Here is an 18365-nt window from a genome sequence, read left to right on the forward strand (position 1 = left end):
AAAGAATAACAAAGCTGCTAGAATGCTAGCCTGGCTTCTGCGCACACAATTTGTTTATGAGTAGAGAAGTTTCTGCTCAAAGACGGGGAGCAAGTTGGCTCCATGTGCAACAGAAGCTGTCCTTCCGCAGAACATGTCAAAGGGGAAGGGAGAGCCTAAGGCTCAGAGCAACCTTTCTCCCCTCCACCAACCCCAGAGAGCTTCCCTCTGTTGGAGAAGCCTTTCAAAGAAGTGGTGGAAATTCACTTGAAGTGGCTTCAAAACCACCAACATGCTACTTCCCTTCAGGGGGAGAACCAGAAGGGATTGGCAGGAATCAAATCCACCCAAAGTGGCCAACTAGAAGAAGGAGAAGAGTTTGGATTTGATATCCCGCTTTATCACTACCCTAAGGAGTCTCAAAGCGGCTCACAATCTCCTTTTCCTTCCTTCCCCACAACAAGCACTCTGTGAGGCGAGTGAGACTTAGAGACTTCAGAGAAGTGTGACTGGCCCAAGGTCACCCAGCAGCTGCAGGTGGAGGAGCGGGGAAGCGAACCCGGTTCACCAAGTTACGAGTCCACCGCTCTTAACCACTACACCACACTGGCTCTCTAAAGCATCCCTAACAGATAGCCATCCAAACTCTGCTTAAAAACCTCCAAGGAAGGAGAGTCGATGGTCGGATCCAGATGCAGGCCTCTTCTTTGGTCCTTGGGAGCAAAGTTCAGGCCAAACTTCCAATTCCCCAAAACACCTTTTGACTTTTCTCCATCATGTTTTTCTCCAGCTCTGCACCTGCTGCCAGAGCCACTCAAGACTTCGGAAAGTTAGTGTCATGAAACTTATTCCACTTGGAATAATCAAAATAAGTGAAACAGGGGATTTAAAACATCGAGCGACGGATAGTACAGAAACAGAAAGACAAAAAACAAACAAACTGCTGAGGCTGGAGGAGGACCGTTAATGTAATTTGTAAGAGCTTATAAAGAATTAAAAATAAAATAAAATATGAGTATAATAATTGATGATTATCAGTTTATTAGCAGGCCAGGAGGAAGGTTGCGCAGGGCAGCCTGGGAAGGGCGAGGGAAAGGCTGTGAGGAAAAGCCTTCTCTCTTTCTCCATCGCTCTGCCCCTCCATGAAGTTTAAATGGAAGAATAAGAGAAAAATAAAATGATAAGAAACAGGATCCTTGTTTGTGAGAAGAAGGGGCAGCAAAGCATGCTGGGAAGAAGGACGTGAGGGAAATGAAATGAAACCCAATAAAGGATAATTTATCAATAAAGCTAATAAGTGAAACCTAACGAAAGACACTTTCACGTGTATTTATTCAGTTATACGTTGGAAAATGGGTAAATTTCAAGTATAGGAAACAGGATCTTTGTTTGTGAGAAGAAGGGGCAGCAAAGCATGCTGGGAAGAAGGATGTGAGGGAAATGAAATGAAACCTGATAGAGGTTAATTTATCCATAAAGCTAATAAGCGAAGCTGAACATAAGACTCCCTGAGATTGAATTATGTGGTTATACACTGGAAAAACGAGTAAATTTCAAATTGATTCATGCTGGGATTCGACCATTGGCCCCACGGAGCTGGCAGTGCATGCTGGGAAGTCTGCCCCCCCCAGTGTGAACCGTGCCGGTGGAGACTGGCGGGAGTGGCAGGGCCTTTTGAAGGTGGCCCCTTCCCCTCCGAGGGCCACATGACCCTCCTCGTCCGCCGGGGACACCAGCGCCTGCAGCCCGTCCAGCTGCACTCTGCACGCCCTCAGAGGCCGGAGGGGCTGGCAGGGGCAGGGCCCCCAGGAGGGAGAGGGGCCCCGGGGGGATTGGCACTCTGCACGCCCTCAGAGGCCGGGGAGGCTGGCAGGGGCAGGGCCCCCAGGAGAGAGAGGGGCCCCTGGGGGGATTTGCACTCTGCACGCCCTCAGAGGCCAGAGAGGCTGGCAGGGGCAGGGCCTCCGGGAGAGAGAGGGGCCCCTGGGGGATTGGCACTCTGCACGCCCTCAGAGGCCAGAGAGGCTGGCAGGGGCAGGGCCCCCGGGAGAGAGAGGGGCCCCTGGGGGATTGGCACTCTGCACGCCCTCAGAGGCCGGAGGGGCTGGCAGGGGCAGGGCCCCCAGGTGGGCCTGGAAGAGAGAGGGGCCCCTGGGGGATTTGCACTCTGCACACCCTCAGAGGCCGGAGAGGCTGGCAGGGGCAGGGCCCCCAGGTGGGCCCGGGAGAGAGAGGGGCCCCTGGGGGCAATGGCACTCTGCACGCCCTCAGAGGCCGGAGAGGCTGGCAGGGGCAGGGCCCCCAGGTGGGCCCGGGAGAGAGAGGGGCCCCTGGGGGGATTTGCACTCTGCACACCCTCAGAGACCAGAGAGGCTGGCAGGGCAGGGCCCCCAGGTGGGCCTGGAAGAGAGAGGGGCCCCTGGGGGGATTTGCACTCTGCACACCCTCAGAGGCCAGAGAGGCTGGCAGGGGCAGGGCCCCCAGGTGGGCCCGGGAGAGAGAGGGGCCCCTGGGGGGATTTGCACTCTGCACGCCCTCAGAGGCCAGAGAGGCTGGCAGGGGCAGGGCCCCCAGGAGGGAGAGGGGCCCGGGGGGGATTTGCACTCTGCACGCCCTCAGAGGCTTCGTAGTCTAAGCTCAGGGGGCTCTCTGAGCCGGCATCTCTCTGGGGGGTGAGGGGTTTCTTCCCATTGGTCAACATCCTTCTTAAATAGTGGTGCCCGGAATTGGACACAGTATTCCAGGTGGGGACTGACTGAGGCAGAATAGAGCTCAGTCTTGTAAGCCACTGGTATTAGTAGCAATAAAAGTAATAATAATCACAACAAGATTAGACTTTGTTAACAAATATTTATGCTGCTAAACTGTGTGTGCATTGCAATCCCTTATTCATTGTTGTGCGTAGTAATTTTAAGTGCATTCTTAATATTACGATCAATGTGCAATACTTTTAAAATGCATAATTTCTTTAAATATAAACACAGGAATAAATGAAGCTCTAAATTCATCGGATGATGACCTGTGCCACAAACTGGGAACCAGGCAGAGGGGCTTCTCGGTGGTGGCGCCTGCCCTGTGGAACGCCCTCCCCACCTCCTTTCACAATGACTCGCCCAGATTGGCGTAGGCGGCCTGCCACTCCCGTGAGCGCCGGAGTTCCCTCTCCCCTCTAACCCTATCCCTAACCCTGGCCAGTGCAATAAAATTCATTGGATCCCAGTCACGGGTTGGCTAAGGTCAGCTGCTACTCTTTGGAACAGGGAGCTGAGCTTACACAAGACAGAAATTAAACCAACAGACTACGGAAGCTGTCTTTAATGAATTTCTCAGTTTATTGATATACAAAGCTTAGGAGAACGAAATGGTGTGAAGTGAGCTTATGAATGATAGCACATAAATGCAGGAAATGGAGCATAGAAAATTGAATACATAGAACTGGCATAACCAAACAGTATTGAGGAATATTAGAATTGATATGGTTAGGTAGTCATGACAAAGGAAACAGACTCAAAAACCTAACTCTTCTCTCCCTCCAGCCTATCTTGTTGTGAGATAAATATAAGTTCCCAAAACACAAAATTTTAAAAAGATAATAGTATACAAACTAAGGGCAGTAGACCAGGACTCATGGTAGTCATGGGCAAAGCAAGGTAGCAAAACATTTCCTCCCATCTTCCTGTTCGTGTGAACAGGACTACACAAAACCAGGGCTACGAATGAACACAATTTCTTTCATAGGTGGAGAATAAGGAAGATGCAGCCCAGAAGCCCAGCACTGGAGGCCAACATAGAGAAGATCTGCACGGCCACCATGTACTTGCCCTTGGTGCTCAGGTAGGTGGGCACAAAAGACACCCAAACACTGCAGAAGACCAGCATGCTGAAGGTGATCAGCTTGGCTTCATTGAAGGAGCCGGGCAACTTCCTGGCTAGGAAAGCCACCGTGAAGCAGGTGGCAGCCAAGAAGCCCAGGTAGCCGAGGGCAACGTAGAACATGGCCACAGACCCTTCGTTGCATTGCAGGATGATCTCTTCCACCTGGGAGTGCTTGTCGGGCTCTGGGAATGGGGGAGAAGAGCCCAGCCAGATGGTGCAGATGAGAACTTGCCCCCCAGAAGAGGAGATGGCAATGGAGTTGGCCAGACTCTTGCCCAGCCATCTCCTCACCCTGTTCCCGGGCTTTGTGGCCAGGAAGGCCAGCACCACCGTGATGGTCTTTGCCAAGACAGAAGAAACAGCAACTGAGAAGATGATGCTGAAGGCCGTTTGTCGGAGAAGGCAGGTCTCTTTCCTTGGGCGCCCGATGAAGAGGAAGGAGGACCGAAAGGAAAGCAGGAGGGAGACGAGGAGGATGTAGGAGAGGTCCCGGTTGTTGGCTTTGACTATGGGAGTTTCTTTGTATTTAATGAAGATTCCCAACACAATGCCTGCTATTAAGGACAAGAAGAGGGCAATGGAAGCTAAAACCATTCCCAAATATTCTCCATAAGTCAGGAAGGTGGTAATCTTGGGGACACATTGATCTCTGTCCTTGTTTGAATGGTGATCTTCTGAGCATTTGGTGCAATGTTCTGCATCTGGGGAAGAGAATAAGAGTGGCTGCAGCATCACTTATATCCCTCATGATCTGTGCTTATTACGTTTTGAAGAAATCCTAGAGATTTCTTCCTTATGATCATTCCTTTCAACTCTCTTCCAGGATGTAATGAAGGCGATTTATCCTAAAGAAGTTGAGGAAGGATTCCCATTCCCCTATGTCTGCAGAAATCTCACATAAAGTGTGTGAGACTGGATTTCTGCCCTGTGTTTACTCTCCTTCCCCCTTGGCGTCACCCACCTTCCTGGGCGGAGAAGGTCCCTTCTGCACACCGAGCACAAGCATAGCAGCAAACGGGCTTTTCTTCTAGAACCACCTTGGCATATCCAGGCTGGCATCTTTCTGTACACCTGGAACGAGGCATGACCTAACCAGAAAGACAAGAAGGTGCAAGAAAGAGCCTAGGACTTGCTGATCAGAAGGTCGGAGGTTTGAATCCCCACAATGGGGTGAGCTCCCGTTACTCGGTCCCTGCTCTTGCCAACCTAGCAGTTCAAAAGCACGTCAAAAGTGCAAGTAGATAAATATGTACTGCTCCGTCGGGAAGGTAAATGGCGTTTCCGTGCACTGCTCTGGTTCACTAGTCATGCTGCCCACATGACCCAGAAGCTGTACGCCGGCTCCCTCGGCCAATAAAGCAAGATGAGCACCGCAACCCCAGAGTCGGCCACGACTGGACCTAATGGTCAGTGGTCCCGTTAAAGGTAAAGGTTCCTGCACGTACAATAGTTTAACGTTTGCAACATCTACAAGTGAGCTTACTCCACAAATTAAAAAATCCACAATAAATCAGTAATTGTCATTTCTAAAATAAATTACTTTCCATCCTTCTGCATGTATGAGAACCCAATTGTTCAATTTTACTTCCCCTTTTCCCTAGGTGTTTTCCCTTTTCTTCTTATCTACGTAGTCCTTTCTGTCGAAGATTCTGTCCAGAATTTTTAAATTCTCTGTCTGGCTTGGAAATAGATGGTGTCTTTTCTAAGGACCTCTGGGCTCTATCTTTTCTCTAAGCATCCCAAATTCCCCTCTTATCTCAGCTGCTGTTGAAAGAAGGAGTGGCGGTTCCAGCTGTTATTGGACGGTCAAGACATCATTGGTCAACCTGATATAGCCATTTTGCAGCAGTTGTTCAAGAAAAGCTGGGATCTCCTAGCCTCCCCTCTCTGTGATTCCCCTTACCTTGTTGAATTTCTTGGGCCACTCAATAGCTTCTGGGTTAATGGTGAACTTTATGCTAGCAGATGTCTCTCTCCTTATATTCCCAATTTTCACAGCGACATTAGTCTTATTGGGAGACATCACCCAGTTCATAATATCGAAGTCTCCTGGTAGCTCCCAGTTCTCATCCAAGCACAGCCTGCCTCTGGAAGTATTCAGACACTGGATTTCTCTCAAGAAAGGGTGAAGCTGGAATGACAGGGGAAAGCACCAGCACTGAGAAAGCTTGAAGCCAAGATGGATATCTCAGTCCTACTCACTTCAACCTCTTATGATTTGGGGCTGCGTGGATCTCATGTAGACTGGAATTCCTATTCAGCCGTTTCTATTACTACAAACCATGCAAGTGTCCCAGTTTTCCAGGGACATCCCTGAATTAGAGACAGTTTTCCATTTGATCCTGGAATTTCCCACTTTTCCTTAGAATGTCCCTATGTACATTGGAGAAATGTTGGCGGATGTGGAGTTATCCAACACACAAGATGTCCAATTTAGGGAACACACAACACACAAGCTGTCCAATTCCAGTCTAGGGAATTTTTAAATGTTTAATATTTTAGTATGAATTTCTTTATTTTGGGAGCTGCCCAGAGTGCTGAGGCAACTGAAGAAGATGTATAAACAGTGCTATTTTTCTAGAAAAGAAGGTGCCGCAACTCACCATGAACACCTCCCTCTGAGAATGGCAATGGCACCCACCTGAAAGGTGCCAAAACTGAGTTCCAGCGAGTTCCCCTCTGGAAAAAAGCCCTGGGTATAAGCAGTAAGATTATCATTATGGAATGTGCCGTCTCTATTTTCAACAGAGAAATGTTGGGCGGTATGCTACTATTACTAGTACTAACAGTAACTATGATATTTTGCAGGTCTATCCCCAGTCATGATCAGCATCTGTGTGGACTGCAGTTTGCAAAAGGGGGAAGGAAATACCTGCCACGGCTGTAGCCTTTGGGGTCCCCATTGCTCTCCTTCCTCCACCATCAGCCTCCTCTGGGATCTCGATGAAAGCGAAGCATGCAATGCCTGAGCCACAGCCTGAACATTGATGTAAGTGCTATAGCTGTCATGAGACAGGACTCTCTCACGCTCCTCTTGGGGCAACGACTCCAGTTTCTCCTCCTCTTTGCATCTTATCCTGCCTTTCACGGACAACAAATGCTTTGAATATGAACACTGAAATGCTTCATCCAAAGAATCCACAAGATTGGACGGCGATTTATAGTTGTCACCTTTGCTGCTCCTTATTCTGGTCTGAATTGCAAAGGACAGAGAACCATAGAGGTGCTGGAATAGATGTGGACGTATGTTAAAGCCAGTTCTGATTTCTAGCAAAGCTGTTGTGATCCAGACTTTTGCTCCTATTTCCTTCTCATATACCGTGTTTATTGCCAGGAGTAGAACGATGCCCATTGCATTGGTTGCATAGTAAAAAAATACCCCAACTTGTCTCCATAGGAAAAAAGGTTCCCCACGCCTGATAAATTGATTTAGAGCATTTTCTGGTACTCTTTTTGATAAAGCAATGCAGATCCCTTTGCTGAGCATCAGAGGTTTCACAGCGCTCGCAAATCTTTCTCCACTGTCATTGTCTGGAGTGAAGAGGCCAATCCACGTCCATCCAAAATACAGGAGCAATTCAACAATCCCCTGGTACTGACTTTCCTCTTTGGGACTCATCCGGTAGACAAAAGGGAACAGGGTTTTACCTTCGAGAACCTGGGCAGGGAAGCCATAACTGATCTAGCAAGGAAAGCAAAAGATCACCAATTTATTTTACTTTCAGCATAACAGGTATTTAATTATCTGAAATGACTGATATCTATCTAAATCTCTGCTGGCTGAGGCTGATGGGAGTTTTAGTCGGAAACATCTGGAGGTGTCAATTTGGTGAAGGCTCAGTTTTGAATAAGGGATGTTGAATCCATAGCTCAAGATTTTCCCATTTTGAAAAATATCCCCACTTGACCTCTCCAAAGAGAAAATAGAATTTTACACAGTTGAAATTCTCTGTCCCTCCATGCTCTCCCACTACTTACCTGAGGGATTTTGTAGATGCCTGACAAGGCTGAAATCACTCCTGAGATGAAAGTGTTGCTTCTTTCAAGAACAGCCAGCAGGGGATTCTGTTCTCCACAGTGAAAATTGGGAATATTGCATCCACTGCCTGCAAGCAGCTCTAGCATGGCATTTGAAGTCATCCTTGCATCGAGATAGTTCTCATAGAGGTTGTAGCCCAGGGTGATGTTGGGTAAGAGCCTGAGATCCTGGTTGATCTCTTGGATGGTGAGCGGGAAAGACAACATGTACGAATAGAGCCTAGCTGACTCCCTGCAACGAATGAATCCTTTTAAAAGAGTGAAACTGATATTCATATGATGGGGGGGCGCATTATATGATCCAAAAAGATTAGTATTTAGTGATTAATCCTATTGCATTAATATCAAACCATTTACAGTCTAGTATAGAATAAAAATAAATAGAATAAAGACATGCTGGCCACATGACCCGTAAGCTGTACGCCGGCTCCCTCGGCCAATAAAGCGAGATGAACGCCGCAACCCCAGAGTCGGCCACAACTGGACCTAATGGTCAGGGGTCCCTTTACCTTTACCTATAGAATACAAATTTGCAGATCTCTGCTCCACGACCGGAGCTTTGATGCAAACAGCACACAGAGCTGTTCAACAGTGGAACAGACTCCCTCCGAAGGTGACCATGTGTCATGGTCTAAGAGCCTGAGATCCTGGTTGATCTCTTGGATGGTGAACAGGAAAGACAACATGTACGAATAGAGCCTAGCTGACTCCCTGCAACGAATGAATCCTTTTAAAAGAGTGAAACTGATATTCATATGATGGGGGGGGCGCATTATATGATCCAAAAAGATTAGTATTTATTGATTAATCCTATTGCATTAATATCAAACCATTTACAGTCTAGTATAGAATAAAAATAAATAGAATAAAGACATGCTGGCCACATGCCCCGTAAGCTGTACGCCGGCTCCCTCGGCCAATAAAGCGAGATGAACGCCGCAACCCCAGAGTCGGCCACAACTGGACCTAATGGTCAGGGGTCCCTTTACCTTTACCTATAGAATACAAATTTGCAGATCTCTGCTCCACGACCGGAGCTTTGATGCAAACAGCACACAGAGCTGTTCAACAGTGGAACAGACTCCCTCCGAAGGTGACCATGTGTCATGGTCTAAGAGCCTGAGATCCTGGTTGATCTCTTGGATGGTGAACAGGAAAGACAACATGTACCAGTAGAACCTAATTGCCCTCCTGCAATAAATGAATTATTTAAAAAGAGTGAAACTGATATTCATATTAATGGGAGGGAGGAAACATTATATGATCCACAAAGATTAATATTTATTTATCATTTTACATTAATATCAAACCTTTTCCTGTCTAGCACAGAACAAAAATTTGGAAATCTCTGCTCCATGACCGGAGCTTTGATGCAAACAGCACACAGAGCTGTTCAACAGTGGAACAGACTCCCTCCGAAGGTGACCATGTGTCATGGATGCTTCAGGTGAGATTCCTCTGGGTTCCTTCCATCTCTACAACTCCATGATTCTATTCTACTGTGGTTCTATGAGTAAGAAATGAAGACGCCCCTCAAAATGTGTGCTATACTGGGAAGTTGCTGCAAGGGCTGCTTTTCCTGCATTGGTCTTTGACTTCTTCCAAGGGGCTAGACTATAGGTAGATAAGAGACAATTTTATTGAAGGAGGGGAAGCACCAAATACCTCAGTCCCCTTTTATTTTATTTTTTAAAGTAATATTTATTAAAGTTTTACAGACATTAGAAAATTTCAAAGTTTAAACTCAAAAAATAAAGACAGAGAATAACCCTAATATGATAAAAAGAGAATTACAAAAAACAAAAGCAAGTTATACATCTTTGACAAAATCTTAGTTTTGAGTTCTAACAGTTCTGTTTCCAACTTTGATTTTTCCACCTGGAAGCCATTTTTTTTGTCCAGATTGTATACTTCTCTTATTTGGTAATAATGAAACCAATCTCACACTCTATCTTTTAGTTTCTCAAAACTCTGCAATTTCAATTTGTCTCCTTCTTGCTCCAAAATCTCCCAATATTTTGGCCATTTGGCCTCCATATTGGGCCTTTTCTGAGCCTTCACCTCCATTGGTGACAACCACCTTGGGGTTTTATTTTCAAGTAATTCCTTATACCTTGTCCAAACATTAAACAGTGCTCTCCTGACAATATGGTTTTTAAATGCTTTATGAGCTTTAACCTTGCCGTACCACAAGTATGCGTGCCACCCAAAAACATTATTAAAACCTTCTAGATCCAGAATGTCAGTGTTCTCAAGAAGTAGCCAATCTTTCAACCAGCAGAAAGCTGCTGATTCATAGTAGAGTTTAAGGTCTGGCAGGGCAAACCCCCCTCTTTCTTTTACATCAGTTAATATTTTAAATTTTATTCTGGGCTTTTTGCCCTGCCAGACAAATCTAGAGATGTCTCTCTGCCACTTCTTGAAACAATCCATCTTGTCTAAAATTTGTAATGATTGGAACAAAAATAACATTCTTGGCAGTACATTCATCCTTATAACCGCAATTCGGCCCAAAAAGGAAAGCTTCAGATTTGACCATATTTCTAAATCCTTTTTAACCTCCGTCCAACATTTTTCATAATTGTCTTTAAACAAGTTCCCATTTTTAGCTGTCATGTTTATCCCCAAGTATTACCTCAGTCCCCTTTTAGTTACAATTGAGGTCTAGTGGCTTTCAGGTTTGAGTGCGTGGTAAAACCTATAATTTTGCACATGTTTTTCATCAGTGACTCTACCAATGAGGACACACCCTGATCTGTGTTATTCCATATAATCATTTTATTTGAAGCATATCATTCCTGCTCTTCACCCATAGAAATACAAGCATTTTCAAGAGTTTCTTAAAACGCTTCTAATTTTTTTAAAAAAACAGTGACAGAAAGGGAAAAGTGCTGGGATTGGGGGAGGAAACCTTTAATGTAGCTCAGACAGATTTCCCCATGGTGGGCTGTAGGCCTCCTGTTCCATCGTGTTAATAGAAGTGTGATAAGTTGGGATAGGAAACAGGTACCTATGGATTCCAAGTGAAGAAACATCAAACATCTCACTACTTAGAAATGAGGCCAGTTGTTTGTGTGTGAGAAAAAGGAATAATTCCTTTTCACATTTTAGAGACCTGACTCCATGAAAAGGAAGTCTCCTGATTCATATTATTTATCATTTCAATTAAAGCACATTTTTCCTGCTCTTCAGCCCCCAAACGTCACCCAGAGGATCTTAAAATTCCATTTGTAAAACTGTAACATGGAACAATATTGAATGAAACCTTTGAGCCTTGGAAATTGCCTGAGTTTCATGGCATCCTGCAGGTGGGGAAATTCAGTGCATCCTTTTGACCCCTGACCAGATTCATTGGCATCCTTGCATTCTACTAAAAGCAACACAGAATCAAAGGTAGGAGAGTGTTTCACTAAGGAAGACCCAGAGAACATGGAAATAGGAGAGGTTTGGGTGGAATCTTATACTAGACCCCCCCATCTCCCATCACCCCCAGCCAGCAAGAGCAATGGTCAGGTCAGGTAGTCCTGCAACATTAGCCCTTGGCTCCCCAGCCCTGAGAAAGGGGCTCTTTCCTTGATAAATAGGAACCACTAGAAGGACTGGAGAACCATGAAACTGTGAAGTACATACTTTTCAATCCTAGCGAAGGGTGTCTGAGAAAAGACATACGGAGTTTCCTTGTAAAAGCGTTTTGGAGATATGATCCCACTGATGAGAAAGTGTCCAGGCCGGTAGTAATTGCGAGCATCCGTTTCATCCCTGACCAGATTCAAGGGGCATTTCGCCTTGTGGTTCCCGCAGACTCCAAAGGGCATCATGAGCAGCAGAAGCAGCAACAGAAGGAGCAGGGATCTCATTCTGGCTCTGCCTCCTCCTCCTCCTCTTACATGCCAATGAGGCAAAGCAGAAGCACCCAAAGACTCTTGCAAGGCCAGACTGCCTGGGCTTTCCCAATCTGGGTGGTTTTCAGCTCTACCTTTGGAGCTAGGAAGCACAAGGCAGGCACACCCCTCTTTCGCCAGCTCTGCATCTTGACTCAGTCTGTCTCCAACACAGGAAATAATCTCTGCACTAACTTTTTCTTTCCCAGTCACAGCACAATTAATATATTCATGCTACTTTCTGAGGCTGAAGTAACCTCCAGAAATATCTCCTGAGCATTTAGAAGATGAGATGACTATAATTTTGATTATTCCAAGTGGAATAAGTTTCATCACACTAACTTTCTGGAGTCTTGAATGGCTCTGGCAGCAGGTGCAGACCTGGAGAAAAACATGATGATGAAAAGTCAAAAGGTGTTTTTGGGAATTGGAAGTTTGGCCTGAACTTTGCTCCCAAGGACCAGCGAAGAGCCCTGCATCTGCATCCGACCATCGACTCTCCTTCCTTGGAGGTTTTTAAGTTTGGATGGCTAGCTGTTAGGGATGCTTTAGAGAGCCAGTGTGGTGTAGTGGTTAAGAGCAATAGACTCGTAATCTGGGGAACCGGGTTCGTGTCTCCGCTCCTCCACTTGCAGCTGCTGGGTGACCTTGGGCCAGTCATACTTCTTTGAAGTCTCTAAGTCTCACTCACCTCACAGAGTGTTTGTTGTGGGGAAGGAAGGAAAAGGAGATTGTTAGCCGCTTTGAGACTCCTTAGGGTAGTGATAAAGCGGGATATGAAATCCAAACTCTTCTTCTTCTTCTAGTTGGCCACCTCGGGTGGATTTGATTCCTGCCAATACCTTCTGGTTCTCCCCCTTAAGGGAAGTAGCATGTTGGTGGTTTTGAAGCCACTTCAAGTGAATTTCCACCCCATCTTTGAAAGGCTTCTCCAACAGAGCGAAGCTCTCTGGGGTTGGTGGAGGGGAGAAAGGTTGTCCGGAGCCTTAGGCTCTCCCTTCCCCTTTGACATTTTCTGCTGATGGAGAGCTTCTGTTGCACATGGAACCAACTTGCTCCTCGTCTTTGAGAAGAAACTTCTCTACTCATAAACCAATTGTGTGCGCAGAAGCCAGGCTAGCATTCTAGCAGCTTTGTTATTCTTTATCAATTTATTTATTAATATTTATTTACTTTCTTACTTAATTATTTAATCTTTCATAAATTCCATGCACTATTTTGGCCAATCACCCCTAGAGCGCTTTACGTCAAGATAAGTCAGGGTGATCATAACAAAGTTTACAGTCTTACTTTAGAACATTCCAAAAGTTAAAATAATAAAACAGAATCAAATTACCTCAACTTCCTAAGAATCTGGGTGGATGCTTTCTTTATTACATTAAAAAAAGTTTAAAAATTATTAAGTCTCCACAGATATTCCAATCACTTGTCTTCATATACAGTTTAAAAAAACAAAACCCCCCACATAATTTCTTCTTGACTCTCCACCCTCCCTTCTCTATGTTTGTTTTTGTTACTTCTTTTTATCAGATGTTTTAAAAAACATGTTTTTATTATCAAAGCCCCAATGACGTATTTCAGTAATCCGCAGCTTCTATTTCAAATCCTGCCTTTGACTTCATGTATGGGTGATAGTTTAACAAATAAGATATCAATGGTCTCCATTCTTCCTGAAAAGATTCATCCTCATGTCCTCTTAGTTTAGCAGGTAATTTCACCATTTCAGCATATTCCCCCAGTTTCATAAGCCAATCCTCCCTCTCTCCACTTCTGTGCATATAAAGTTCTAGCTGCTGTGGTTGCATACATAAATAACCCACTCAGCTTTCTCGGGACCTTTAATTATTAAATTTATATAGGAGCCTTCATTGGATTGCTACAGGTTGAACTGCTATAAGAGTAAGTGTTTAGTAAACTTTCTACTAGTCTGGAGAGATGAAAGTCTAAGTAGGATGCAATCTTAGCTAATGAATCTAAATGCTTCATCAGTGGCTGTTCTGTCAATTATTTTCACTTCCCATCTGATCTTGGTTTTGCTCCATAAATGGGGACCTGAATGGGAGGAACCTGAGTTGGAGGAGGAGGAGGCCTCTCGCTCTTCCTTCCTGACTGAGCATAAGATGCCTCCTCTGAAAAGGTTTGGCAGGCAGGGAATCCAACTATTTGGCATGGTCTCATTTCTTCCCTCCAATGCTGAAATTGTTGCTGGCTCACTCTTCATCTGGTGATCCACTCAACATCAGTGCACAAGGTGTCAGATCCAGGCAATGGAATCTGAAATGTGATTTCCCCAAATTTCAGAATTCGAATAATCTCTCAACCACAAATGAAGACCAATTTAATACGAATTGGTTCCCTTCCCTCTGTTATGAGGGATGACAGGAGAGGTTAGGAGATTATTGAAGGCCAGAAATTCTGCTTTTAGAACTGGGGGGACCGGGTATTGTATGGCATAGAAAGAGCGAACTTGAAGAGGGGTATCAGGAAAGCAAAAGCGGAGTACAGAGGAAAAATTGAGGACCACCTGTGAAATCGTGATCCTAGACAAATGTGGCAGGGAGTCCAACATCTGACTGGTTATAAATCAAGGAATTCATCAGTGGTAGAGAGTACGGCTTCCTTGGTGGGAGAGCTGAATACCTTCTTTGCCCGATTTGAGGTGACACCAACAGTGATCCAACAGGGATGCCAGAGCTATTGGCGTCACTACCTACAGGAAATGCTGCCAGGGTGGAAGAGGGAGAAGTGAGGCGAATATTAAAGGAGGTAAACACGAGGAAGGCTATGGGCCCAGATGGGGTGGCTGGCAGGGTGCTAAGAGATTGTTCGGACCAACTGGCAGGAATCCTTATGAAGATTTTAACCAGTCTCTGGCCCAAGCCACTGTTCCACCCTGTCTGAAATCCGCTACCATTATACCCTTGCCAAAAACATCAAAGATAGACAGTCTGAATGATTTTCGCCCTGTGGCGTTGACACCCATTATAATGAAATGTTTCGAAAAACTGGTGAGGGACCGCATCTTATCTTGTCTGCCAGTGGGACTTGACCCTTACCAGTTTGCGTACAAGGCAAAGAGATCCACAGAGGATGCTGTGGCAATGGGTTTACATGCTGTCCTGACTCATTTGGAGAAGCAAGGGAACTATGCGAGACTCTTATTTGTAGACTTTAGTTCTGCATTTAATACTATTCTTCCGCATAGATTGGTGCCCAAATTATTAGACCTGGGACTTCCACCATGTTTGTACAGGTGGATATTAGACTTTCTATCAAACCGTTCCCAAAGGGTCAGGTTGGGTTCCCACGTCTCTGCAGATCTCATCACGAATACGGGGACGCCGCAGGGGTGCGTGTTGAGCCCGCTTTTATATACGCTCTATACAGCTGACTGTGCCCCCAAATACCCCAGTAATAAGATCATTAAGTTTGCAGATGATACAACGGTGGTTGGTTTAATTACTGCTGGAGAGGGAGAGGCGGCCTATAGGAAGGATGTCGAGCAGTTGGGGGAGTGGTGCAGGAAAAACAACTTACTCCTTAACTTAAAGAAAACAAAAGAGATCATTGTGGACTTTAGGAAACGTAAATTGAATATTCAGCCACTTATTATTGAGGGGAAGTGCGTGGAACAGGTTTCGGTGTTTCGATTTCTGGGAATGGAGTTGAGAGACGACCTAACCTGGGGAGAGAACAGCAAAGACCTGGTGAAGAGAGCACAGCAGATGTTATATTTTCTGAGAATCCTCCGGAAAAACAATCTCTCAAAGGACCTGTTGATGGCATTTTACCATTGCACTGTGGAGAGCGTACTAACTTATGGTCTGTGCGTGTGGTTTGGGAGCTGCACAGCCAGGGAAAAAACAACGCTATCCAGGGTCGTAAAGACTGCAGAGAGAATTATTGGGTGCACTCTTCCCACCTTAGATGGGAAGCGGCAGAGATAGCACATGACACTACGCACCCCGGAAATGATCTCTTTCAGCTTCTGCCTTCTGGAAGAAGGTATAGGGTTATAAAGGCCAGGACTAGCCGTCCGAGAAACAGTTTCTACGCAAATGCAATTCTGGCTCTAAACGCAGCATAAGGGGTCTCTGTAGTATAGTGTATTTTAAAATGGGGTTTTAGAGTTTTTAGGGTTTTTTGAATGTTTTATGTAGTTTTGTAATAGTTTTATGCAGTTTTTATGTAGTTTTATTTAGTTTTGTGGTAGTTTTATGTAGTTTTATGTAGTTTTTCAATTTCATTGTTCCGCAAGGGACAATGACAATAAAGATATCGTAATCGTAATCGTTAAGAGGCATGCAAGGTTTCTTCTTACCACTGATTTATTTTCCTAGTTATTTCTAATTCACATGCCGTTCCTTTCCGTTAACCTTATATTACAATAGGGTTGTTGTTGTTGTTGTTGTTTTAAAAAAGCTTATCATCCTTAACAATCAGCTGTCAACTTGTCAATTCCTGCACATACATTATTTTACCATTTGCAACATCTACAAGTGAGCTTACTCCACAAATTTTTAAAAATCCACAATAAATCAGTAATTATCATTTCTTTTTCATTTTTTCTTTTTTTTGCATCTTACTGGTTTTTTGTGTTTTTTAAAAAATATTTTATTAAGGATTTTCTTGTTTTACAGAAGGAAGTGTGATGCCTTGTATTTTTTTCCCCATGTAACATTTTTACAAATCCGTTTCATTTGTTGAGGCATTAGGGGGAGAAGAAAAAAATGAAAAAAGAAAGGGGGGTGGAGAGAGGGAAGATGGATGGGGGTGGGGTCGGCTGGCGGTGTTTCTATTATGTTTAATGTATGTAGAGTTCGGTGTCAGTGTTGCTTGTGTTGTTCACTTGTGGTCCTTTGGTGGTGAGAGAGGTTGGGGTTGGCCTGGGGTGTGATTGTTTGCTTGTGACTGGCTGTGGTGGTCTTTGTTTTCGTGTGGGTGAGGTGGGTGGGTGTTTTTGAAAGGGACATCGGTTTTCAGACCAAGAATGTAAAGATCAGGCAGCAAAGTTTCTTAAAGAAAAAGTTTTATTTGGTTTTTGTCAGACAAAAAGCAAAAGGGTGCATTTCAGTAAAATGAGAAAATGCCCACCCTCCAAAGGGGGTAGTCTACTTATATACCTTTCTTGCTAAGCATAGTTCAGCCCCTTACCCCTCCCCATCTATTGCATATTCATCATAGCTCTACCAATCAGATTGGTGGCTGCCGTGTTCGGTTTCAAGCTTGCACTAATCACTAGATGGCGCTGCTGGCTTATAAGCTGCTTGACCTCTTCACTATTTCCAGTAAATGAGCCCCCAGCCCACACATTTCTGGGAATGGGCTGTGGTTTCTAAATAGAGCCCATCTCCGGGGTCTTGCGGTCTTCGTGGTGGGCAACATCCTGTTATTGTGTTAGTCAGGGGCTCGTTTCTCAGAAATAGCTTAGTACATGCAAAATTCCCCTAACCACAAACATGCAGCTGCTGTTCTTGCAAAATATAGCAGAGACCTGGTTTGCTCTTAGCTGGCTCTTCTAGAGAATAGAAAATGGCCTTTTGCCTGGTAAGGGTACAACAGAAAATGGCTCCCGTCTGGCTCCCCTTCATCCCCCCCTTTCCATCCCGAAGATGCAGAACCCAGGTCAAGGTTCCTCATCTTCGGTTGATGGACCTATAGATGCAAAATCGTAGAGAGCCAGAACCTGTGTGCGTGTTGCTGCATTAACTGAGCGGCTCACCATTTGGCGTACAATCTGAATAAGACAAGGCACAAAGCATGATAAGGCGATTACAATAAGAAAGAAAACCAGAACCACAAGTAAAATCTCCTTTAACCATGACCATCCTGGGAGCCAAGAGGTAAGCCAATTCCAAATACTGGGAAGACCTGTACCATCTTGACTAATCTTGTGGAACAAGTCAGCTTGCTTCTTAATGCGCTCAACATCATTCTCCACACGTTTACTTTGGTTGTATATGGATGCTAACTCCCTAATGCGCCAAATATCGGTCAACACGCGTTGGTCCCGGTTAATGTATACACAACAGGAGGAGTTCAGAAAGGCACAAACCCCTCCCTGGCTGGCCAGTAGGTAGTCCAAAGCAATCCTGTTCTGTAAGGTGGTAGCGGCCATCTGCCTGATTTCCAGCTGAAGGGCCATAAGGGCATCAGCTGTGGAGTTAGCCACTAGAGCCATTTGTGCTACCTCTTCCTGCAGGGAGGTTAAAGCATCTGCGGTGGAGGCCGCAAAGATCTCCAGTGAGGCTGAAATATTGACCAGTGCTCGTTCTACCTCATAAACTCCAAGGCCAGGGAAAAGCGCTCTCATAAAGGAGTGAAAGCCGGTGTTTCTGACCACCAGGGGGTTGTCTGCCCTGCGGTAGCGGGGGCGTGCCACTCCCGGGAAGGTGTCATGGAGTGTGAGCCCTGGGGCCAAGGTTCCTAAGGTGCAGGTCCCATACCAATTACGAGGTAATGTCTTGTAAGCTGTGTGATCGCAAAGCCAGAACCATCCCTTTCTCCACCCCGGCGTCGCAAGGGGCCAGGTGGAGGGGTACCAGGGTTTTGAGGTCTGTTTAGCGCGAGTCACATTGTGTACGTAAGTAC

At 45.4% G+C, this 18365-nt stretch overlaps 2 protein-coding genes across 4 annotated transcripts in view; both read right to left on the bottom strand.

The window, feature by feature from the left end:
• Positions 1-3711: 3711 nt before the first annotated feature.
• LOC309523147 (vomeronasal type-2 receptor 26-like) lies at positions 3712-8504 on the bottom strand (the record flags this gene model as incomplete). Its single annotated transcript, XM_082206907.1, has 5 exons — positions 7834-8504; positions 6728-7537; positions 5759-5986; positions 4817-4943; positions 3712-4556 (listed from the first exon to the last, which is right to left on the bottom strand). The coding sequence occupies exons 1-5, from the start codon at positions 8167-8169 to the stop codon at positions 3712-3714; spliced, it is 2346 nt and encodes a 781-aa protein (XP_082063033.1). The 5' UTR covers positions 8170-8504.
• Positions 8505-12851: 4347 nt separating this feature from the next.
• LOC309523051 (vomeronasal type-2 receptor 26-like) overlaps positions 12852-18365 on the bottom strand; it is a 64769-nt gene continuing 59255 nt past the window's right edge. For all 3 annotated transcript variants that reach the window (XR_014215207.1, XR_014215208.1, XR_014215209.1), the window contains one exon: positions 12852-15456. The gene's annotated coding sequence lies outside the window, so the exon portion shown is untranslated. The remainder of the gene's footprint in view (positions 15457-18365) is intronic.

This window comes from Podarcis vaucheri (genome assembly GCF_965113315.1).
Source record: "Podarcis vaucheri genome assembly, chromosome: 18".
NCBI classification, from domain to species: Eukaryota; Metazoa; Chordata; class Lepidosauria; order Squamata; family Lacertidae; genus Podarcis; species Podarcis vaucheri.